The sequence below is a fragment of the Terrapene carolina genome, unplaced genomic scaffold (genome assembly GCF_002925995.2).
Source record: "Terrapene carolina triunguis isolate 2854851 unplaced genomic scaffold, T_m_triunguis-2.0 Scaffold192, whole genome shotgun sequence".
Classification (NCBI taxonomy): domain Eukaryota; kingdom Metazoa; phylum Chordata; order Testudines; family Emydidae; genus Terrapene; species Terrapene triunguis.
Window position 1 is genome coordinate 16424482 of NW_020664543.1, and position 17413 is coordinate 16441894.

General features: G+C 50.2%; 1 protein-coding gene across 1 annotated transcript in view; it reads right to left on the reverse strand.

Annotated features, from left to right (window-relative positions):
- The window catches only part of ST6GALNAC2 (ST6 N-acetylgalactosaminide alpha-2,6-sialyltransferase 2), a 22665-nt gene that overhangs the window by 4828 nt on the left and 424 nt on the right, over positions 1-17413 (reverse strand). Inside the window, exons 2-4 of the mRNA XM_024218325.3 lie at positions 5044-5136; positions 2727-2775; positions 857-1031 (exon numbers count right to left, since the gene is read on the reverse strand). Coding sequence (XP_024074093.1) covers positions 857-1031; positions 2727-2775; positions 5044-5136 — 317 coding nt within the window. The remainder of the gene's footprint in view (positions 1-856; positions 1032-2726; positions 2776-5043; positions 5137-17413) is intronic.

The following is a 17413-nucleotide window of genomic DNA, read 5'->3' on the forward strand; positions in this document are numbered from 1 at the left end:
ACCCCAGCTGCCCCACCCCCTCCTCCCATCCCACATATCCGCCCCACTCAAAACAGGAAGCGAGTGCTGGTGGAAGGTGCCTGTCCCAATGCTGGAGGAGCAGTCCTCCCAACAGCTGCAGCACGGGCAGCTTCCCTGCCACTGTCCTGCCCATGTGTCTCCACAGCCGGGGCCACTCCTCGAGGTGAGCAGGGAGCTCATGCTCCATGGCCTGTTCACTCCTTGGCCTCTCTGCCAGTCAGAGCTCATTAGTTTGGAGGCTTCTGTGATACGGGTGTCTGCTAGGAAGCTTGCAGGGGCAGCGCTGGGATATAGGGTTAGGCTGACACAGCTAGAGCTGAACCCTGGGAACCTATTCCTCTTACAGCTCAAACCCCTGTGTGAGACAGGCAGTGGTTCAAGCCCTAGGCTGAGACCTTAGTTCTATTTCCAGCTCTGCCACGGAGCTGCTGGATCCCCTTAGGTAAGTCACTGCACCACTCCGTGCCTCAGTTTCCCTACCGGTACATGGAGATAATGATACAGACCTCTTATGTGAAGGGCTTTGAGATCTACCAATGAAAAGTGTTATATTGGAGCTAGGAATTATAAATGGAAAGCAGGGCCCGGACGGCTAAGAGAATTGGTGATGGGATCCAAAATCTTCCATCCCTTCGTCACTTTCCTTTTGTTCTTTTATCCAACCTATTGTATTTATAATGCATCCAACACAACGGAGGTACCAGTCCCAGCCTCGGTGGGCGGCAAGGGAATGTTGTCCCCATCAGATGGCTATTGAGTAGACTATTCCTGGGACCAGGAGTGGGGCTTCTGGCCTGTCACAAAGGGGTTTGCAGAGCACCATCACTCCCATTACCTGTGTCGGACAAGCCCTGCCAGCCATACGGGACGCTGCGCTCCTTCAGTCTGTCCCGGGTCTCCTGGGTGAAGTGCCGTGCCCACATCAGCACTGGGATGTGGAATCTAAAGAGCTTCCCGAACCTGGGGTCCGCCTTCACTATTGACGTCAGTGACTGGGGGCACGAGCTGGCCTGAGAGAAGAAGGAACCACATTTCGGTCTTGAAATCATCCCACACTTCTCCTTAACACCTCCATTCCTTACCAGATGCCAGGGAGGCGTGAAAGGGATGCACCCACCCATGGACTTCTGCTAACCCCAGCAGCAGCAGCTGTTTGAATTATTCATTATTATTATTATTACTATTTTTTTGGATTGTGGGAGCCTGTATGAGCCCTAATCATGGACCAGGAGGATCCCATTGTGCTAGGTGCTGTACAAACACAGAACAAAAGGATGGACCCTGCCTCAAGGAGCTTCTATACATATTGGTCTGAGCATAGGACTGTGAGCTGAGAACTCCTAGATCCTGTCCATGGCTCTGCCACTGACCTGCTGTGTGACTACCGGCAAGCCACTTCCCCGCTCTCTGCCTCAGTTTCCCCATTTTGTAAAAGGAGCATGGTGATACCCAATTCACAAGGGGTGTTGGTAGAATCAGTTAATCAAAGCACACAAATCACTTAGAGATTAAGAGTGCTCAATAAACAGTAGCAGTATTGTCTCCTCTACAGACTTATTCTGTGTTAAGGGGCTTCCAATACCTTATTAATGATTCCTCATCACAGCTCAAATGTACTTTCCTTGGCTGGTCTTAAAGCTTGAAGTCACAGCCAGACCAAGCATGTCCATGGAAAGCATGAATACAGGGTGGGGGAGCTGAGCACTAGACAAACTCCATATACACTGGCCAGGCAAGCCAGTGTGAAAGCCATGCAAAAGCAGAGTTCTAAATAGGTTCTGCCACAGCTTGGAAAGCCAGTGGAGATGGGTAGAACAGTGGGTCCGATGGTGAGCAAGAGCTGCAGAACTAGGCACTGTGGACTGGATCCAACTCCCACGGATTTCAAATGGCACTGGAGCAAGCTCCTGCCTTGGTAGAACATTGATGTTCCACCACTGTTCTACCATAGTTTGGCTAGTGTGGACAGTACAGACCCGGGCTTAGCACTCCCACACATGCTGCTTAACGCTCCTCCTCTTCCACCCACCAGCTATGACTTCTTGCTTATTTATTTACACTGGGAAGGTGCAGAGAAGGCCAGCCCCTTGCCAGTCACATCCTGGGCAAAACATAATACAGTTCACATTCAACTCCTGCACTAGTCCAGTGCCACCACACAGGCTATCACTGGTATAGCTGTTTGGATTAAAGAAGAGGTTCCCCCCACCTTCAACACATACTTCAGCTCTTCTGAGGTTCGGAAGAGTTTGACTTGCTTTTCCATTAGTATCTTTCATGTTCTCGCTTCCTTGGGTTCCACCCAGAGCTGGGTGCTCAGGCACAAACATGCCGTGAGAAAAGTCACTGGCATCCAAAAGCAAATGCCTGTCCCTTGAGAGTCCCAATTCAGTTTGGCAGGCCCAGGAGGTCTGGGGAGAGCTAATGAGTGGCTGAAACTCTGTCTGCTTCTCTGAACCAAACCTCCAACTTTTTCAGAATTGCTTATCCTTCCTGCAAATCTAGGATCACTCAGTCTCTTAGGAGAAGTGCCGTGGGAGGGTGTGTGTGTGTGTCAAACACCTTTCAAATAAACAGACCTTATTTTCAGAGAACATTTCCCCTTCCTCATAGGGTTCTTTTCCCAAAGCCCAAAGTTGACTACAAACTTTGGAAAGACAAGGACAAAGTGATGAGAATGACAGCACTAAGCATATGCTTATTACCTGTTCCTTGGTGGATTTAGCCTTGCCAGGCTCAGAAGATGGCTTCCCTCTGGGGGGGGGGGAAAAAAGAGAAGAGCTAAATATTCCTTTTGCACTGAATTTCACTTGTGTGCATTTCTCTTTCATGTGCTGGTAAATCATAAGAAGATCCAACAGCTTCTGCTGTAGCTCTTCCTATCCTTCTTACTGGCATTCCCGATGGTCTAATGATTAGTGCCTGGGGGGCTGGGAGTCAGGAGACCCGGGGTTTAGTCCCAATTCCGATACTGGGTCAGTGTGTGACCTTGAGCTAGTCACTTCGCTCTAAGTGTTCAAATCTGTGCACTAATGTTGAGCTTGGGTTTTGGGAGCCCAGTTTGAGAGGCCCAGTGATTCAGAGGTGCTGAGCCCTCGTGACTCCATTTGGAAGAAGATTGGTCCTGTGGTTAAGGCAGCACTTAATTTGTAATGAAAGAGGTGCTGGGGCTCAAGCAATTTTTTCTTTTATTTTCATAACTGATGTGGCAAGCCTAGGCACAAATTAAGCACTAGCTTAAGGCACTAGACTGGCACTCTTATGGGGTCAGTCTGTCCCCTTAAGGGTAGTAGGCCCGAGGGGGCAGTCCACCTCTGTCCCAAGGCATGGCCCGTTAAGCTTTTGGGCACCGGGCAGATGCATGCAGGGACCTAGGAAAATAGGAGACATTGGTAGAGAGGAAGCAGTCCCAGGAATAAGTAGTGTCTGGGGGGCAAACTTGTTATTGTTTCTTTAAGGGCCTGGGACCAGGAGCCTTGCAGAGTGGTTGAGACAAGGCTCCCCTCCCTCCCAGCCAATTGGGATGAGTTTTGGGAAGGGAACCAGCATATGTTCTGCCTCCTCCCGCAGAGCAGGGGATGATGAGGCATTAGCTGGAGCCATTCCCCCCCTCCCACATAAAGGTGAAAGGGCAGCTGAGGGGGGAAAGGGACAACTGGAGGAGAAGCCGGCTGAGGACCTGCAGCTGGCCTGAATGAGAACCTAGCTCTAGAAGAGCTAAGGGGAAAGCTAATGAGCAAGAAAGTCATTAAATGCCTGAGGCATAACCGAGCTGCCAGGGAGTGCACTTGAGGGAGCCTCTCAGCAGCTGGCTGGGAAGAAGCCACGTGTGGAACCTGAACTACAGACAGAGCGGGGCAGTGAAGCCTGCAGCCCTGTGAGAGAGGCTGACGAACAAGGCAAAGGCAAGAGTAGCGGTGAGGGATTATAAGGAGCAGCATTTAGCTGCCCCACGCAGGTCCCTCCCCAAACAAGAGAGGGAAGTACAAGCTTCGGCACTAGGAGTCTCAGATGGGGACTGAAGGCTGGGCATCATGGCCAGGAGACTCTGGGTTTGTTTTGTTTGGACTTTTCTCTTACCCCTGGAAGGGGCCGGAAACGGAAAGGGGACCTGGCTGGAAGGCTGAGCCATGGAAGCTGTCCAGCAACAAGGGGCAGGACAGTAAAGAACCCCTGCCACACCATGTCCTGGCACGAAGGGGGGATAGTGAGCGTGCCCTGGCACAGGCACTCCAGAGTTATGGATTTTGTTACTGCCTCTGCCGACTGCCCCACGTCACTGTGGGCGAGTCCCTTGATCGCTCTCTGCCCCGGCTCCCGCTGTAAAATGGGGGTGACAGCCCCTGTCCATTTAGACTGTAAACTCTGTGGGGCATTGGTGACGTACAGGCCTGGTGCGGGCTCTCTCCTGGAGGTTAATGCACCCTGGAGGGAAGGGGGTGCGGGAGTGAGATGGGCAGCACAGCCTGGGGGAAGAGGGGCCCTTCCCCTCTAACCAAGGACTTAGATTAATGGAAATAAATAAACCACGCAGTGGCCAGTTCCAGTCCAGACAGCACTGAAGGCTGGCACTATCTGGCAGGTGCCTGGGGTCCCTTGTGAACTGAGGCGCTGGCCTCCTTCCAGTCCAATCACGAAAAACCAGTTGGGAGTAAGCAAGCCCCTGGCTGGCAGTCTCAGCGCAGAGGCAGGGGACTAAACTTCCATCCCATCCTACAGATGGGCCTTCCAGGGCTGGGTTGAGGGGCATTGGCAAGACAAGGTAAAAGCTGGTCCTGTTGCTGCCTGATCTGGGGATACCTAGAGGGCTTTGCTGTGCAGGGCTGTCAGTCAGCCCAGTGCCTTCCCCTTGCATAACCTTCATGTGGGAAGGAAAATAACAAAACCCAGTCATCTGATGCTGCTGGAACCATCCCCTGTCTAGGAGGCCACAGTAACCCCCACCCTCCAATGAGAACAATTGGCAGGGGAAAAACCATGAGAGATGGCAACTAATTTCCTCCTTACCCCTGCACCACTCACCTGTCCATGCTGCTTTCTCTGCTCAGGCCATGGCTCCCGGCATTTCGGGACATCCCTCCAGGCACCAATGGCAGTGACTCTTGCTGCAGCAGGCTAGAACAGAGACCACAGAGAGAGAGCCTCAGGGGGGAAGGTGCAGCCAAGCCATCACCTCCCGTGTCTGTCAGGCCTCCCCTGTCCCCTTCAAGTGAGAACATGTGAGCACAGAAGTACCAGCAGCAGCATAGACCGGTCGTGCATCAACTGGATTCATGAGACAACCTGAGATTTGATACGTCTGAACGTGGCCTGGATGGGCCAAAAGGTAAGGGCCTCGAACCCAGCAGTGTCTGTTTCAGGTAGAAGGGCGGTAGACTTGCAAAAGCTGGGGGCCCCTATGGAAAATTCAGGGGACACTGGCTTGGAGAGGCTCCCTGTGACTTGGGTGCTACATCAAACCAGGGGTTTTCCCTCTTCAGTGCTGGGCCCTCAACAGTTTTGCCCATTGTGACATGTACATCTTCTAACATGAGGCATGCAGGGATGCAATCTATCCTATAGCACTATACAATACACCCAAGTGAGGCACTCCAGGCATGCCAGAGGAACATGAAAGGTGTATAGTATTTTACACCATTAGCCGAGCTCTTAGCACCTTTCATGTCTCCAGGACTTCACCAACATTAGCTAATACCAAGTTGATGAGACCAATGATGGAAGTTGGGGCAATCTGGAAAATTGAAGGGGTCGGATTTCATTGTTTTATTGGAAAAAGTGGGGACACTGGACTATCCTGCAGGTTCCTAAGGAGCCATTCACCTCTAGGTTTTTTTGTCAAAATCTAGCCCAGGTTGGTCGGGAGTCAGTCATTAGTAGAGCTGGTTAAAATTTGGAATTTCCATCGTAGGGGAAACTCCAAGATTCCAAAACTTGGTTTTGTCCCAATCTGGGACAAAATGTCTCTCGCAGAACTTTTTGCAAAATGAAATATTCTGAAAATATTTCATTCTGATCTTATCAAAATGCTTCTTTTAATATATCAAAGTCAAAACAGTACAAACAAAACACATTTTGATAACATCAGGAAACATTAGACCAAATTGGTACATTCCCAGGAAACATTTTGATCTTTGTCCAATCAGCATATTCCGACAAAACTGTTCTGTTGGGCAATTTCCGACCAGCTGTAGTCATTGGCATCTGATGGTTATTTGACGGCCCACATGAAATGGGTAGGTGGGTCTCAGATGAGTTCCTAGTGGGCACGTGTCCACATCTGAGAAACTACCCATGCAATTTGCCCAAAGTGGGCATTCTCAGAAGAGAGGCCAAGCAGTCAATGGAAAGGCCAATGGAAACTGAACTCCCCTCCTCCCCCTAGCGGGGTCCCCCCACCCAGGAGCACTGGCAGGGTGGCGTGGAGAGGCTTGTACTGCTGCTACCTATGCTGTAACTGTTCTGTGTGCAAACAAGAAACCTCAACTTTCATGGCTGGCACCCTTCACAAGCAGAAATGCCCTCTTAAAAAGGGAGGCCACAATTGCAGAGAACAAGTCTAGGTTTTTCTGTCTTTTTAGGTAGCTGAGAACAGAGGCAAGTGCGCTGGGACAGTGTCCTGCCTTTGCCCATGGCTGTGTCTGCTGGGGGTGAGTCTGAAGGAGGTGGTTCAGGAAGAGGAGGGCACAGTGTTTGGAGTCAAAGGCTGAGGAATGGAGAGGCGTTTTAGGTTGGAATTCAGCAAGCCAGCTTCGTGACTGGTATTTATCATTCAGCAAAAAATGTTCCTGTTTAAACATTAACTGACGCCCATCAAGGCAGTGATGCAGGGAATGAGAGACAACCCAGCCCCCAAAGGGCACACACCAGCCCAGCCCAGGGTGGGGGGGTTAATCCAGCCTTAGCCGGTGCTAACCAGCAGAGAAGCACCTGGTGTTCCCTCAATATGCTCTGCCTGGTGCAGTGAGAATCGGGCCTCCTGGCCTTTCATTGACCCTCAAAGGCACAGTAACGGACCTGAGTGGGGCTCAGACATGCAGCTTTGCTCTGGCCCTTCATCCCCGGCTGCACCTACACTGGCAAATTTAAGATCCGTGATTACCACCAGTGCAGCTGTAGTGTAGACAGGGCTCCTGTGTTTTTAGCATCATGGCATTAACCTTGCTCTGGGCAGGTCTAGATTCTAGATGACAGAACGGTAAAGATGCCAGTTAGTGAGGCTTGTTTGTGGTCTCTGCACCAAGTTGCTTATGACCTGGGACCCTGATCCTGTGAGAGGCTGGGCCCCTTCCACTGAAGTTGTCATGCTAAACCCCGGGAGGTGCTGAGGACTCATGGCTCCTATTGAAGCCCATGGGAGTGGACGGTGCTCTCGCCCGCTCAGGATTTAGCCCACCGGGAGTCTCTGTTATTCTGTGCAGGCACAAAGGGCAATGGGCTCACTGCCAGGTGGGTTGAGATGCCATCGCCCTGGAGTTCAAACAGCAGTGTCCAAAGTCAACAGTAAATGCAGATCCAAATCTGCCCCATGCTCTGGAGAGATGCGTGGCAGTGAAATGGAAGCTCCATGCCAGCTGCTGGGTGCAGTGAACTGGAAGTCTGATTTTCCTAGGCCCTCCCTTCATTCTGTCCTCAGGCCTGAAAGGTGAGGTAAGTGGTGAGGGATTATCTCCCTGACTCTGCCCCACTGAGAAGGGACAGCAGCAACAGGTGGGAGTGGCACCGCCTACAGATTGGATATCCAGTCTCTTTGGAACCACACGGCTCACAGCAGTCACTTTCGGTCCAGGAGAACCACCCGGGGAAAATTGGGTTTATTCACATTTGCCGAAGGGAATCCCACCCCCTTCCAGAAACATAAGCTTCCTGGCGTGGCACCAGGAGATCCAAGCTCGGGTAGTTCTGGCCCTCCGTACCAGCCCTCTGACTTGACATGGCTCCCAAAGTCACCATGGTAACACGGCCCAGAGCAGAATGGGAGGTCACTGGAGGGGGGATGACGACGACGTGCAGCCTTGGGGTTCCTTTCTTTAAACTACCTGCTGTTCCCCTTGGGGTGAGAGGTCACCCGTCAGCAGAACACTTTATGGCAGGAAGCCAGTTGTCACCTGCTCACGGGGGCTGCCTTCTCTGAGCAAGGAGAATTTCTCTGCAAACAATAGTCTCTTTTAGTCATCAGTTCCCGACCTACTGGATTATTTTCTTTACTCCTTTGCAATTTGAAAAAGACTCATGTTCCTGTTGGGGTTTTTTTTTAAATAAAGAAAACCAAAGAAAGGCCCAGGCCAAATCCCTGGATAGAAACACACTCAAAAGTGGGAAGAGTTTAGTCAGATCCAACACTGAAATCCATGGCTGGCTCCTACATCTATAATGGGCTGAAACTAGGCCTCAGTCTGGACACCCTCCAACTTGAACTTCTCAGCCTCTTTTTCTTCCTTAAGCCTCTCTTGGGAGTGATCAGAACAACTCAGGATTAGCTATGACGTGTCTGCACATGAGCCCACGGAAGCCAGCAGCCAGTTCCCATCACTGGCCAATCCCTCATGTTTCCGATGGAGATAAAAAACACACTTGGGCAATTGGGCAATGCTGTGCTGTGTGGGAGGATTCCTACCCTGGAAGCATAAACGTTAACCATCTGTATCACGCGCTCAGTTTGCATATCTACTCATCAAGCCTCCCAGACCCCTTCGAAATGGAGAAAGGCTGAATCTAGGCTGCTGTTCTGCAGGCTCCAGCTAAATTGATTGCATGGGTCCTGCAGGGTCTTGATCCACAGCTGCCACTAAGAAAAAACCACAGACCTTTGATAGGGGGAGTAAAGGGCATATGCCCTCCCAACCACCCCATCTCTACCACTCTGTCCACGATGACAGCTGTCAGTATATCAGGATCACCTTCAAAACATACTAAGCCTCAAAGCTGATCAAGACTGTGCAATAGAGTTGGGGTCATGTGCCCAGACTGCTCTGAGCAACTGCTTTGACTTCCGTGGAAAACTGCCCCGATCCTGAAAGCTCTCTGTAGGAAATCGGAGGGCCTACAGTACCAGGTGCTCAGCTTGCGTGTGTTGTGTGCAAGAGAGAGACGGCTCTCGTGGATGAGAGTGTGCCTCCCAGAGGCTGCAAGCCACCTGCATACTTCTACTTTCAGAGGCAGGAGAGATAAGTTTACAGCAGCTCCGCATCCCAGCCTGCCAGCTGGGCCCCCTCAGGACGGGGAAAAAAGGTTCCTATTCATCAGCAAACAGAAGGTTCACTTCAAAGCGACTCCTGTGGCAGTCTCTGTTCTGGGTGAAGGGGGCCAGCAGGGGAGGGGATGTGTATCATCAGCTGCCTGAATTAAAATGCCTTACTGTGGACAAGACAAGAAGCATGTTGTTAGAGACATTGTCTGAGGAGCCTGGGACAGGTAGAGGCAGGCGGATAATGGAGCCTGCCTCTTGGTCCTTCTTCCCAGGTTTCTGTAAGAAAAATACCAGAGCTTGCTCCAGGATTGGATTTCCAGGTAGCTCCACCAGGTTCCCAGGATGTACGCCATTCCCCAGTGCCCTCTGCCTACTTAACATAAGACCTGGAGTGGTTTCTTATGTGCCAAACAGGGCTGAATGCACAGCTGCAACCACTGGGGAGCAAGGATATGTGACCCCCTCCTTTTGGCCTGCTGAGGGGTCCTCCTTAAACACTGTATGATAGGGCTGCCTGTAGTGTCATGAAGAATGTCACTTTCACAGTGGCCTCCTCCTCTGAGTGAAGTCCCTCTTTATTTTCTAATATACAATACAGGTTGTCTATGTGAAACACCTCTACCTCGATATAATGCTGTCCTCAGGAGCCAAAAAATCTTACCGCGTTATAGGTGAAACCGCATTATATTGAACTTGCTTTGATCCGCCGGAGTGCACAACCCCGCCCCGGAGCGCTGCTTTACCGCGTTATATCCGAATTTGTGTTATATTGGGTCGTGTTATATCGAGGTAGTGGTGTATCTAGGCACTATTTCACACTGGGAAAACATTCTAATTTAACTGCTGATCAAAGCAAGTGCCAGTTTTCCTTTAACCAATGCTCCAGTTGGTGAGGAAGCAAAGATGCCAATTACTGAGCAGCACAAACATAGATCTTACTAGCATTGCCAACAGAGTCTTTTTCCCCGTCTCCCCCTTCAAAGAAATCTGCTTAGTCTGCAGTTTGTGTCTCTTTCTGGGCTGAATCTCAGTGAACCTGGTCTCAGCCAGCTGCTAGCAGCATGGCTAATTCTTTTCTTTTTACCAGTTTAGCTGCTCCCCCTATGCCACCTTCTGAGCTGCTGCTTTTCACTGATGTTCCAGTGGGCTCATGTCAGATGGTTGTGCTCTAGGAATTTGGGGAAGTTCTCTGGCCTGTGCTATACAGGAGGTCAGACTATATGATTACAATAGTCCCTTCTGGCCGTGGAATTGCTGATTGAGCTGGTACAGCTGGCCTGAATGGCTCTGACTTGGAGGGCAGGAGGCGTGAGTTTTAGTCCCAGCTCCACTGCTAACCTGCCGTTTGACCTTGGGCAACTTATTTTCTCTTTCTCATTGTCTAATTACACTGTGAACTCTTCAGGGCATGGATGGTGCCTAACTGCGTATTTGTACAGCGAGGCCTGCAGACACTACTGTCATCTGAATAAACTAATGGTGGAGCTGTGTTTCGCTTGATACCTGGCAGTTCAGCAGCTGTTTTTGACCCCCTAATAATACAGTAATGGTGCGTTGCTTGATTGGAGCTAGAGTGGGTACGTATCCTTGAACTGAGAACAGCCCCCAAGTCGAAGGGCAGATATACCCTGGCACCTTTTGTGCGGCATGCACCAGGACTGACACTCGTGGTGCTGGACTCCTTCCAATTCAGTGATGTGAAACAGGTGATCGCGGCTTTTTTTTTTTTTTTTTTTTTGGTTGTTTGGGGGGGGGGGGGGGGGACGGCCAAAACCCTGGAGCCGGCCCTGCCATCAACGCAGAGGTCATTGGTGGAATGAGCTTGGAAGTCTTGTGGCGGCAGCAATACATTTTTTGTTTGCTGAATGGGATACGCAGCAGCAAACCACAGGGTGGGTCTTGGTTGTATTTTAATTAAGCACATCGGGCCCCCAGCTGCTGCAGGACCCATCGCTAGCCAATCGAAGGAGCACCATCAATGGGTTCTGGAGGGAGCCCAGCTCTCCACTGTGACTCCAAGGGCGAAATGGAGAAATTCACAGTGCATGCTGGGGGTGATCCACAGCCGTATCCAATACCCAACATGATTTTTAAAAATTCCCCATGCTCTCTAGTAAGTGGCTGATTACCCCTGTCAGTCATCCCTGCCTGTGTTATAGGAGCACAGGACTGGTAGCCAGAGCTACTCTGCTCTGCTTTGAAGTTCTCATCCCTGAGCTGCCCCTGGGGCAATGCCCTGAGACCACAGAGAGGTCAGGCCCACCAGCAAGGCTTCGCTCAGGTTCTGTATTGTCAGCCAGTCCACTGGAGGTTATACGCTTACATTTAAGCATGTACTTAAGTCCCACTGAAGTCACAGAGATGCTTCTTTGAACTGCGGCCATTCCTAAGATCTATCCCCTCCCAGTCTTTGAATGACCCAAGTCACCCATGTTTAGAAAGTGTGTCTACTCCACCCCTGCCAAACTGTGATCAGATATTGTCTGGGAGCTTGGGAAAGGGAATTTAGTTTATCTGAGACTCCCCACCATTCTTTCTCAGATACTTTGTTTGCAGAGATGATAAGATCTGAATCTCTGAGGCGTATGTCTGTGAAACAATTGAGTGGCACAGAATATTTTGTTCTTTCTCCAAGAAAGGTCCTGACTAAAAAGAAAGATCGTCCCCTCCCCTCTCCACCCCTCCCCAGACATTGCATTCCAGGGACCTTACAGTATGTGGAGTTATAAAGAGCTTTAAATCCTGTACAGACCACTCCTGCTAAAATAAGGCTTAAGTACATCTGACTGGGACTCTACTGCAAAATGCAATCAGCTAAAAAGTAGAGTCAGAGGAGCAGAGTCATGACATTCAGAGCAAAATCAGATCTACAGCCGACTGTTCTCAAAGCTGAAGAGGGGTTCAGCCCTGGGGCCCTGGGCTGGGCCTATCTCTGATCAAAAACTTACATGTTTCAAGAGAAAGGTTGGAAAAATCAAAACAGGTGGAAAAACTTGCAATCTGCCAGCAAACCAAGTAACACAGGTGAGAGAACATCTTCCCAGGTCTCTGAAATGCTGTAAGATGTCTCTCTCCCCCTACTTACTTAGTGTAGGATTTTCACAAGCACTCAGCATTGGCCTTGATGTCAATGGCAGCAAAGTTAGGCCAATTGTTTTTGGAAATCCCAGCCCTACGATTTTTCTAAGGCTGGGAGATCTAAGCACTCCCAGTGGTGATTAAGCACTATATAGTGTCAAACCAGCAGTTTAAACTCACTGGGCCCAATTCATCCCTTAGCTTGCACAGGCACCAAGGGAGAGAGAATTTGCGCCTGCCCTTTTAGGGGATCACAAGGGTATGTACAGGCCCCAGTGCTATTTAGAACAACCCTTTACCAGCTGCCCTACTTTGCATGCCCCCGTCCTTCCATAATGGTCACTATGGCCCATGGCAGGGGTGCAGAAGTGCCCAGGTGCAGGCCTGCCCCAGTCATACCCGTTCACGCTCCAAGACACTCCAGCACCCAGGGCTGGTGCAGGCGCTCCCGGCAGCAGCAGGGAATTCCCTGGAGCGTAGGGGAATTTACACCTGGCCTGCAGCCCCTCTGTTGTCATGACTGTCAAAGTGCTTTGCAGATAGGAGTCGCTCCAGCTTCAAGCTGACTTGTGAGTGACTTCTCTGTCCAGATTGTTTGCCCGTTTCTCAGTGCTCTGCTGCATCCCGAGGGGCCCGGGCCCAGCTTTGCAAGGGACGTCCACCCAGACAGAGGAAGGTTGTTCCCATCTGTTCTGCCTTCCACTGAACCCTCCCCTAATTCCCAGCATTCCTGCAGCAGGGACAGTGGAAGACAGATTAGCAAGAGGTGGGGGCTGCTGTGTTAAAACATCTGCGTTAAAACACCCCTAAGTGGCAGTTTAGGAAGGAGTCATCCCATCCCCTTCTTGGGGTTGCTACTGTCCCAAAAGCTGTGGGTCAATCCTGAACCGGAGTCCTTCATTCCTAGCTGGAGCAACAGAGCCCTCCCCATGCCACCTAAGACCTGATTCTTAGAACAGACCCTGCCCCCTCCCTCAGGTGAGGAACCGCACCCACTTCGCTGCAGGAGCAGCCGGAAGGGTTACTTACTCAGGGCCTAAGCCAAAGGCTACTGAAGTCAATGGGAGCCTTTCCACTGTCTGCAGTGGGCTTTGGATCAGGCCCCTGGTGCATTCCGGAAAGACGGGTGGTTCTGAGCCACTTTTTAAAGTGTTGTGTGTAAATTTGAGGTATTTACTGGTGGAGTAGTGGGGGTATTTTGTTAAAATGCCGTCCCCAATAAGAAGAGTAGGCTTGGCGGGGGCAGTGAGGCTGCCTAGGAAATTAGGTACTTGACTCTCACTGAATTCCAGTGGGATCTGCAGGCATAACTCCCTTAGGCTTGTTTGAAAATCTCAGCCACAAGCCCAATGTAGTTTGCTCAAAGGTTGTCAAGCCCTGAGGCATTCCAGGATCTCCTCAGGCCCTATATTGCCAGGGTGCCTGCCTGTCCCTCACATGCAGGCATGCCTCTGCTGGCAGGTCACTTCCTTGCAAGTTTCTGCTGAGCTAAATGATCCTGGAGCGAGGCTATGACGTAAAGCAGTAACATCAGAGCATTGCACGGCCTGCCTGGTGCTGCAGCCACCCCAGATTCCCTGTCAGGGTAGAGAGCTGGTGAAGGCTCAGGGCATCATGTCAAAAGGTCATGACGTCATCACGTGATGCACCAAAGCACCACTCTGACCTTGTGTCTGCTGGCAGCCCTTCCAGGGACCTTTCAGTGTCCCCAAAGCATGCAGGTGGGTTGTCTTAATAGCTGTGGAATCTAAAAAAATGGTATTTCCAATGGCTCATTTCCCCACCGCATTCCCTGTAGATAACTCACTTGCGAGCACGCAGTGGAACTCCGCTGCCTTAAGCACACATTCAAGGACTAAGCAAATCCACAGGAGAGGGAGCCCAAGCAGGGCCTTGCTCTGCAAAGCGCTGAGCACCTGCTGCGAGAAGTGGAACTCCCATGGCTGGCCATCTCTCACAGGATCACCCTGGGGCTATGGAAATGTCAACAATCTTTTCCTGTGTGCTAATAATGAACGACAACGCTAATCATTCCCATCCTGCCAACACCGGATGTTTCTAAGTACGTCATTTGGAAAGAAAAATAGGAGCCAGGCCTTTATGTTCCATGAAATCCTATGGACTAAGGCTTTTGGCATTTGAGATTCTGTACTGCTTTGTACCCTGTGCAACTGTCACCCACTGGTGAATGAGTGTGTGTTACAGGTCCCCCTCCGTGCCAAGCCAGAGGATTGCAGCTGTAACAAGTAGCCAAGAAGTAGCAGCTCATGCTCGTAGCACTGGAGCATCCTGGGTCAGCTGAGATGGCGGCCACCCTACAACCACTTCCCTCTGCACAACATGGTTATCGTATTTGGATTGTGTGGCATTTTACATCCACTTTGCACAAGTGTGATTGGCTGTGCAAAAGCACTGGAGAATCAGACTCACGGAGTGGAAGTGGGCATGTACATAGGAACAGCTTGCATGTACGTAGCACCTCTTATCTGGAAGGGTTCCAAAATACGCACTAAATATCAGTCACCAGTGAAATTCAGCTACCTATAAAACGAAGCAGGGCAGCTGCTCATCTCCCAATCTTGTAGCAGGAACAGCATGCTTGCTTTAAACTGGGATTGAGTTCTGTGGGCCTGGCGCTTGGCTATACAGACTAAACAAACACAACCCAGCCCTTGAGTTATAAAAATGGCCTTGAGGTTATCAATTCAGATACAGATTGGCTTAGGTTTATGATTCAAGGGAAGTAATTACAATTCAATGGAGTGCATAGAAATAAGGAATTTGGTTTCGGGTCTGTGATTGTATAGTTTAGGTTTAGAATTAGGGGTTTTGATTTAATGTGGGGTGGCAGGTGTTGCTGTTTTGTTTAGAAAGTAGGGGGGCTAATGATCCAGGTTGGCACTTTTAACCTTGTTTTGGGATTAGGATTTAGATTTTAAGAATATATTCCTCCTTTTTAGCATCCCCACTGGCCCCAGGAAGCAGCGTTGTCCAGTGGCTATGGCACTGAACTGGGGGGTCAGGAGTCTTGATTTCTGTTCCCTACTCTGACACTGTCCTGCTGTATGGGATCTTGGGCAAATCACTTCACCTCGCTATGCCTCTGTTTCCCCATCCATAAAATGGGGACAATAACACTTTCTACAGCACTCTGTAGGATGAAAAGCTCTGTATGAGAGCCAAGTCTTCTCCTTCTTCTCTCCTGATTACTAGATGTTGTTGTTCAGTGCAGACACAGGGGTGCAGAAGTGTGGCTGCCCTACAACTTCTCCACTGCTGCTTGACCTTTAAACAGGGCTGCAGAGAGCAGCAGAGGTAAAGACTGAGGTTTCCAGTTGTGCCACTTCCCAGCAGGAGAAGGAATCACGGGATTAGAAATGCATATTAGGGACAGGGAGAATTTAGCAGAGCTTTGCTAGACAGCGGCTAGAAGGGAGGGAGGGTGTGGATCATGTCTGAGATCCAGATTTAAAAATTTTATTAAGATGATGTTAAAAAAAGTGAACCGAGTTTGAGCATAGAAGTTTCTGGTTTTCAGAAATGTCTATGCTCAAACCCAAATGGATCCCCAATCCCCACAGCTGGGTGATTCCCACTGTATTTACATATAGCACAGAGAGATGCCAGTGCCAGTACCAGTCACTGACTCACTTGCAGGCTGATACAGTAAAAACCATCACCCTGAGTCGCTTGTTACATCCACTCTCTTTACATCCATTTACTTGACCCAAGGCTGCGTGACATAGAGGTGAGCAATGCTCCTAGAGGAAATGCAAGTGCAAATACGCTACGTGATCCTCCCAGCAAAGCAGGATGGATTATGTCCCTGGAAGCATAATGCCCTGCAAAAACAACAAGGAGTCTGGTGGCACCTTAAAGACTAACAGATTTATTTGGGCATAAGCTTTCGTGAGTAAAAACCTCACTTCTTCTGATGCATCCGAAGAAGTGAGGTTTTTACTCACGAAAGCGTATGCCCAAATAAATCTGTTAGTCTTTAAGGTGCCACCAGACTCCTTGTTGTTTTTGTAGATACAGACTAACACGGCTACCTCCTGATACTTAATGCCCTGCAGTGAAACTCGCCTCCCACATGCATGGCTGCTACATTGCAAGCTACTTCAACATTTTCACCATCTGGGTTGGCAGTGGATGGAACCCTCCTGGGGTCCTTTCAGGGCCTGGCAGCTGAGCAGGGCTGAGCCCAGGAGATTAGGAAATGGTGTCCATGAAGTTTTGCAAGTGCTGGGAATCTCTCCAGGTCTGTGATGACAAGGTGCCATAGGTACGTTCAAAGTGCTGGGGGCCAGGCCTCCAGTGGGTGTACATCAGCACTGCTCTGTTGAATTCAGAGGGCTGCATCTCCAGCTGGGATGAATCAGCCTCGGCCCATTGAAGTCCAGGGTCCAGATCTGCTGCTGGGGTAAGTAAATCCGTGTAGATCTAGTCTAGGTCACTGGAGCTATGCTGATTTACGCCAGCTGGAGCTCTAGCACTGGGGGGTGGGCCCTCAATCACGTAAACCAATGTAAACGGAGGGCTCTCCGCACCATGCAGGATTGGGCCCAGAGAGAGACCTCTGCGTAGCACGTTACACAGCCCTTGGCTTGACAGAAAGCTAAGGACAGCCAGAAGCCTGGCTTATCCCTATGCACTTAACATTCCCTGTCTTCTTTTACTACCAGCCCCTTGAGGCCCAGATTAAAAATGCCCCTCTTCTCTCCTGCGCTTTGCTGCCTGCCTCATGCTCCAGGGTGTTTTTTTCCACTCTGTTGTCTCCATGTCTGTCCTTTGCTCTCTGTGTGTGTCCATCCTTCACTGTGTGTGTCTGCCTGTCCATCCTTTGCTCCATATGTGTGTCCTTGGCTCTGTGTATGTGTCTGTCTTTCTCTCCATGTGTGTGTGTCTGTCTGTCCTTCACTATATGTGTCTATCTGTCCGTCCTTCGCTCCATGTGTGTGTGTGTCCTTTGCTGTGTGTCTGTCCGTTCTTTGCTCTGTGTGTCTGTCCTTCACTATATGTATGTCTGTCCTCCCTTCACTCCATGTGTGTGTTCTTTGCTCTGTGTGTCTGTCCTTCACTGTCTGTCCGTCCTTCGCTCAACGTGTGTGTTCTTTGCTGTGTGTG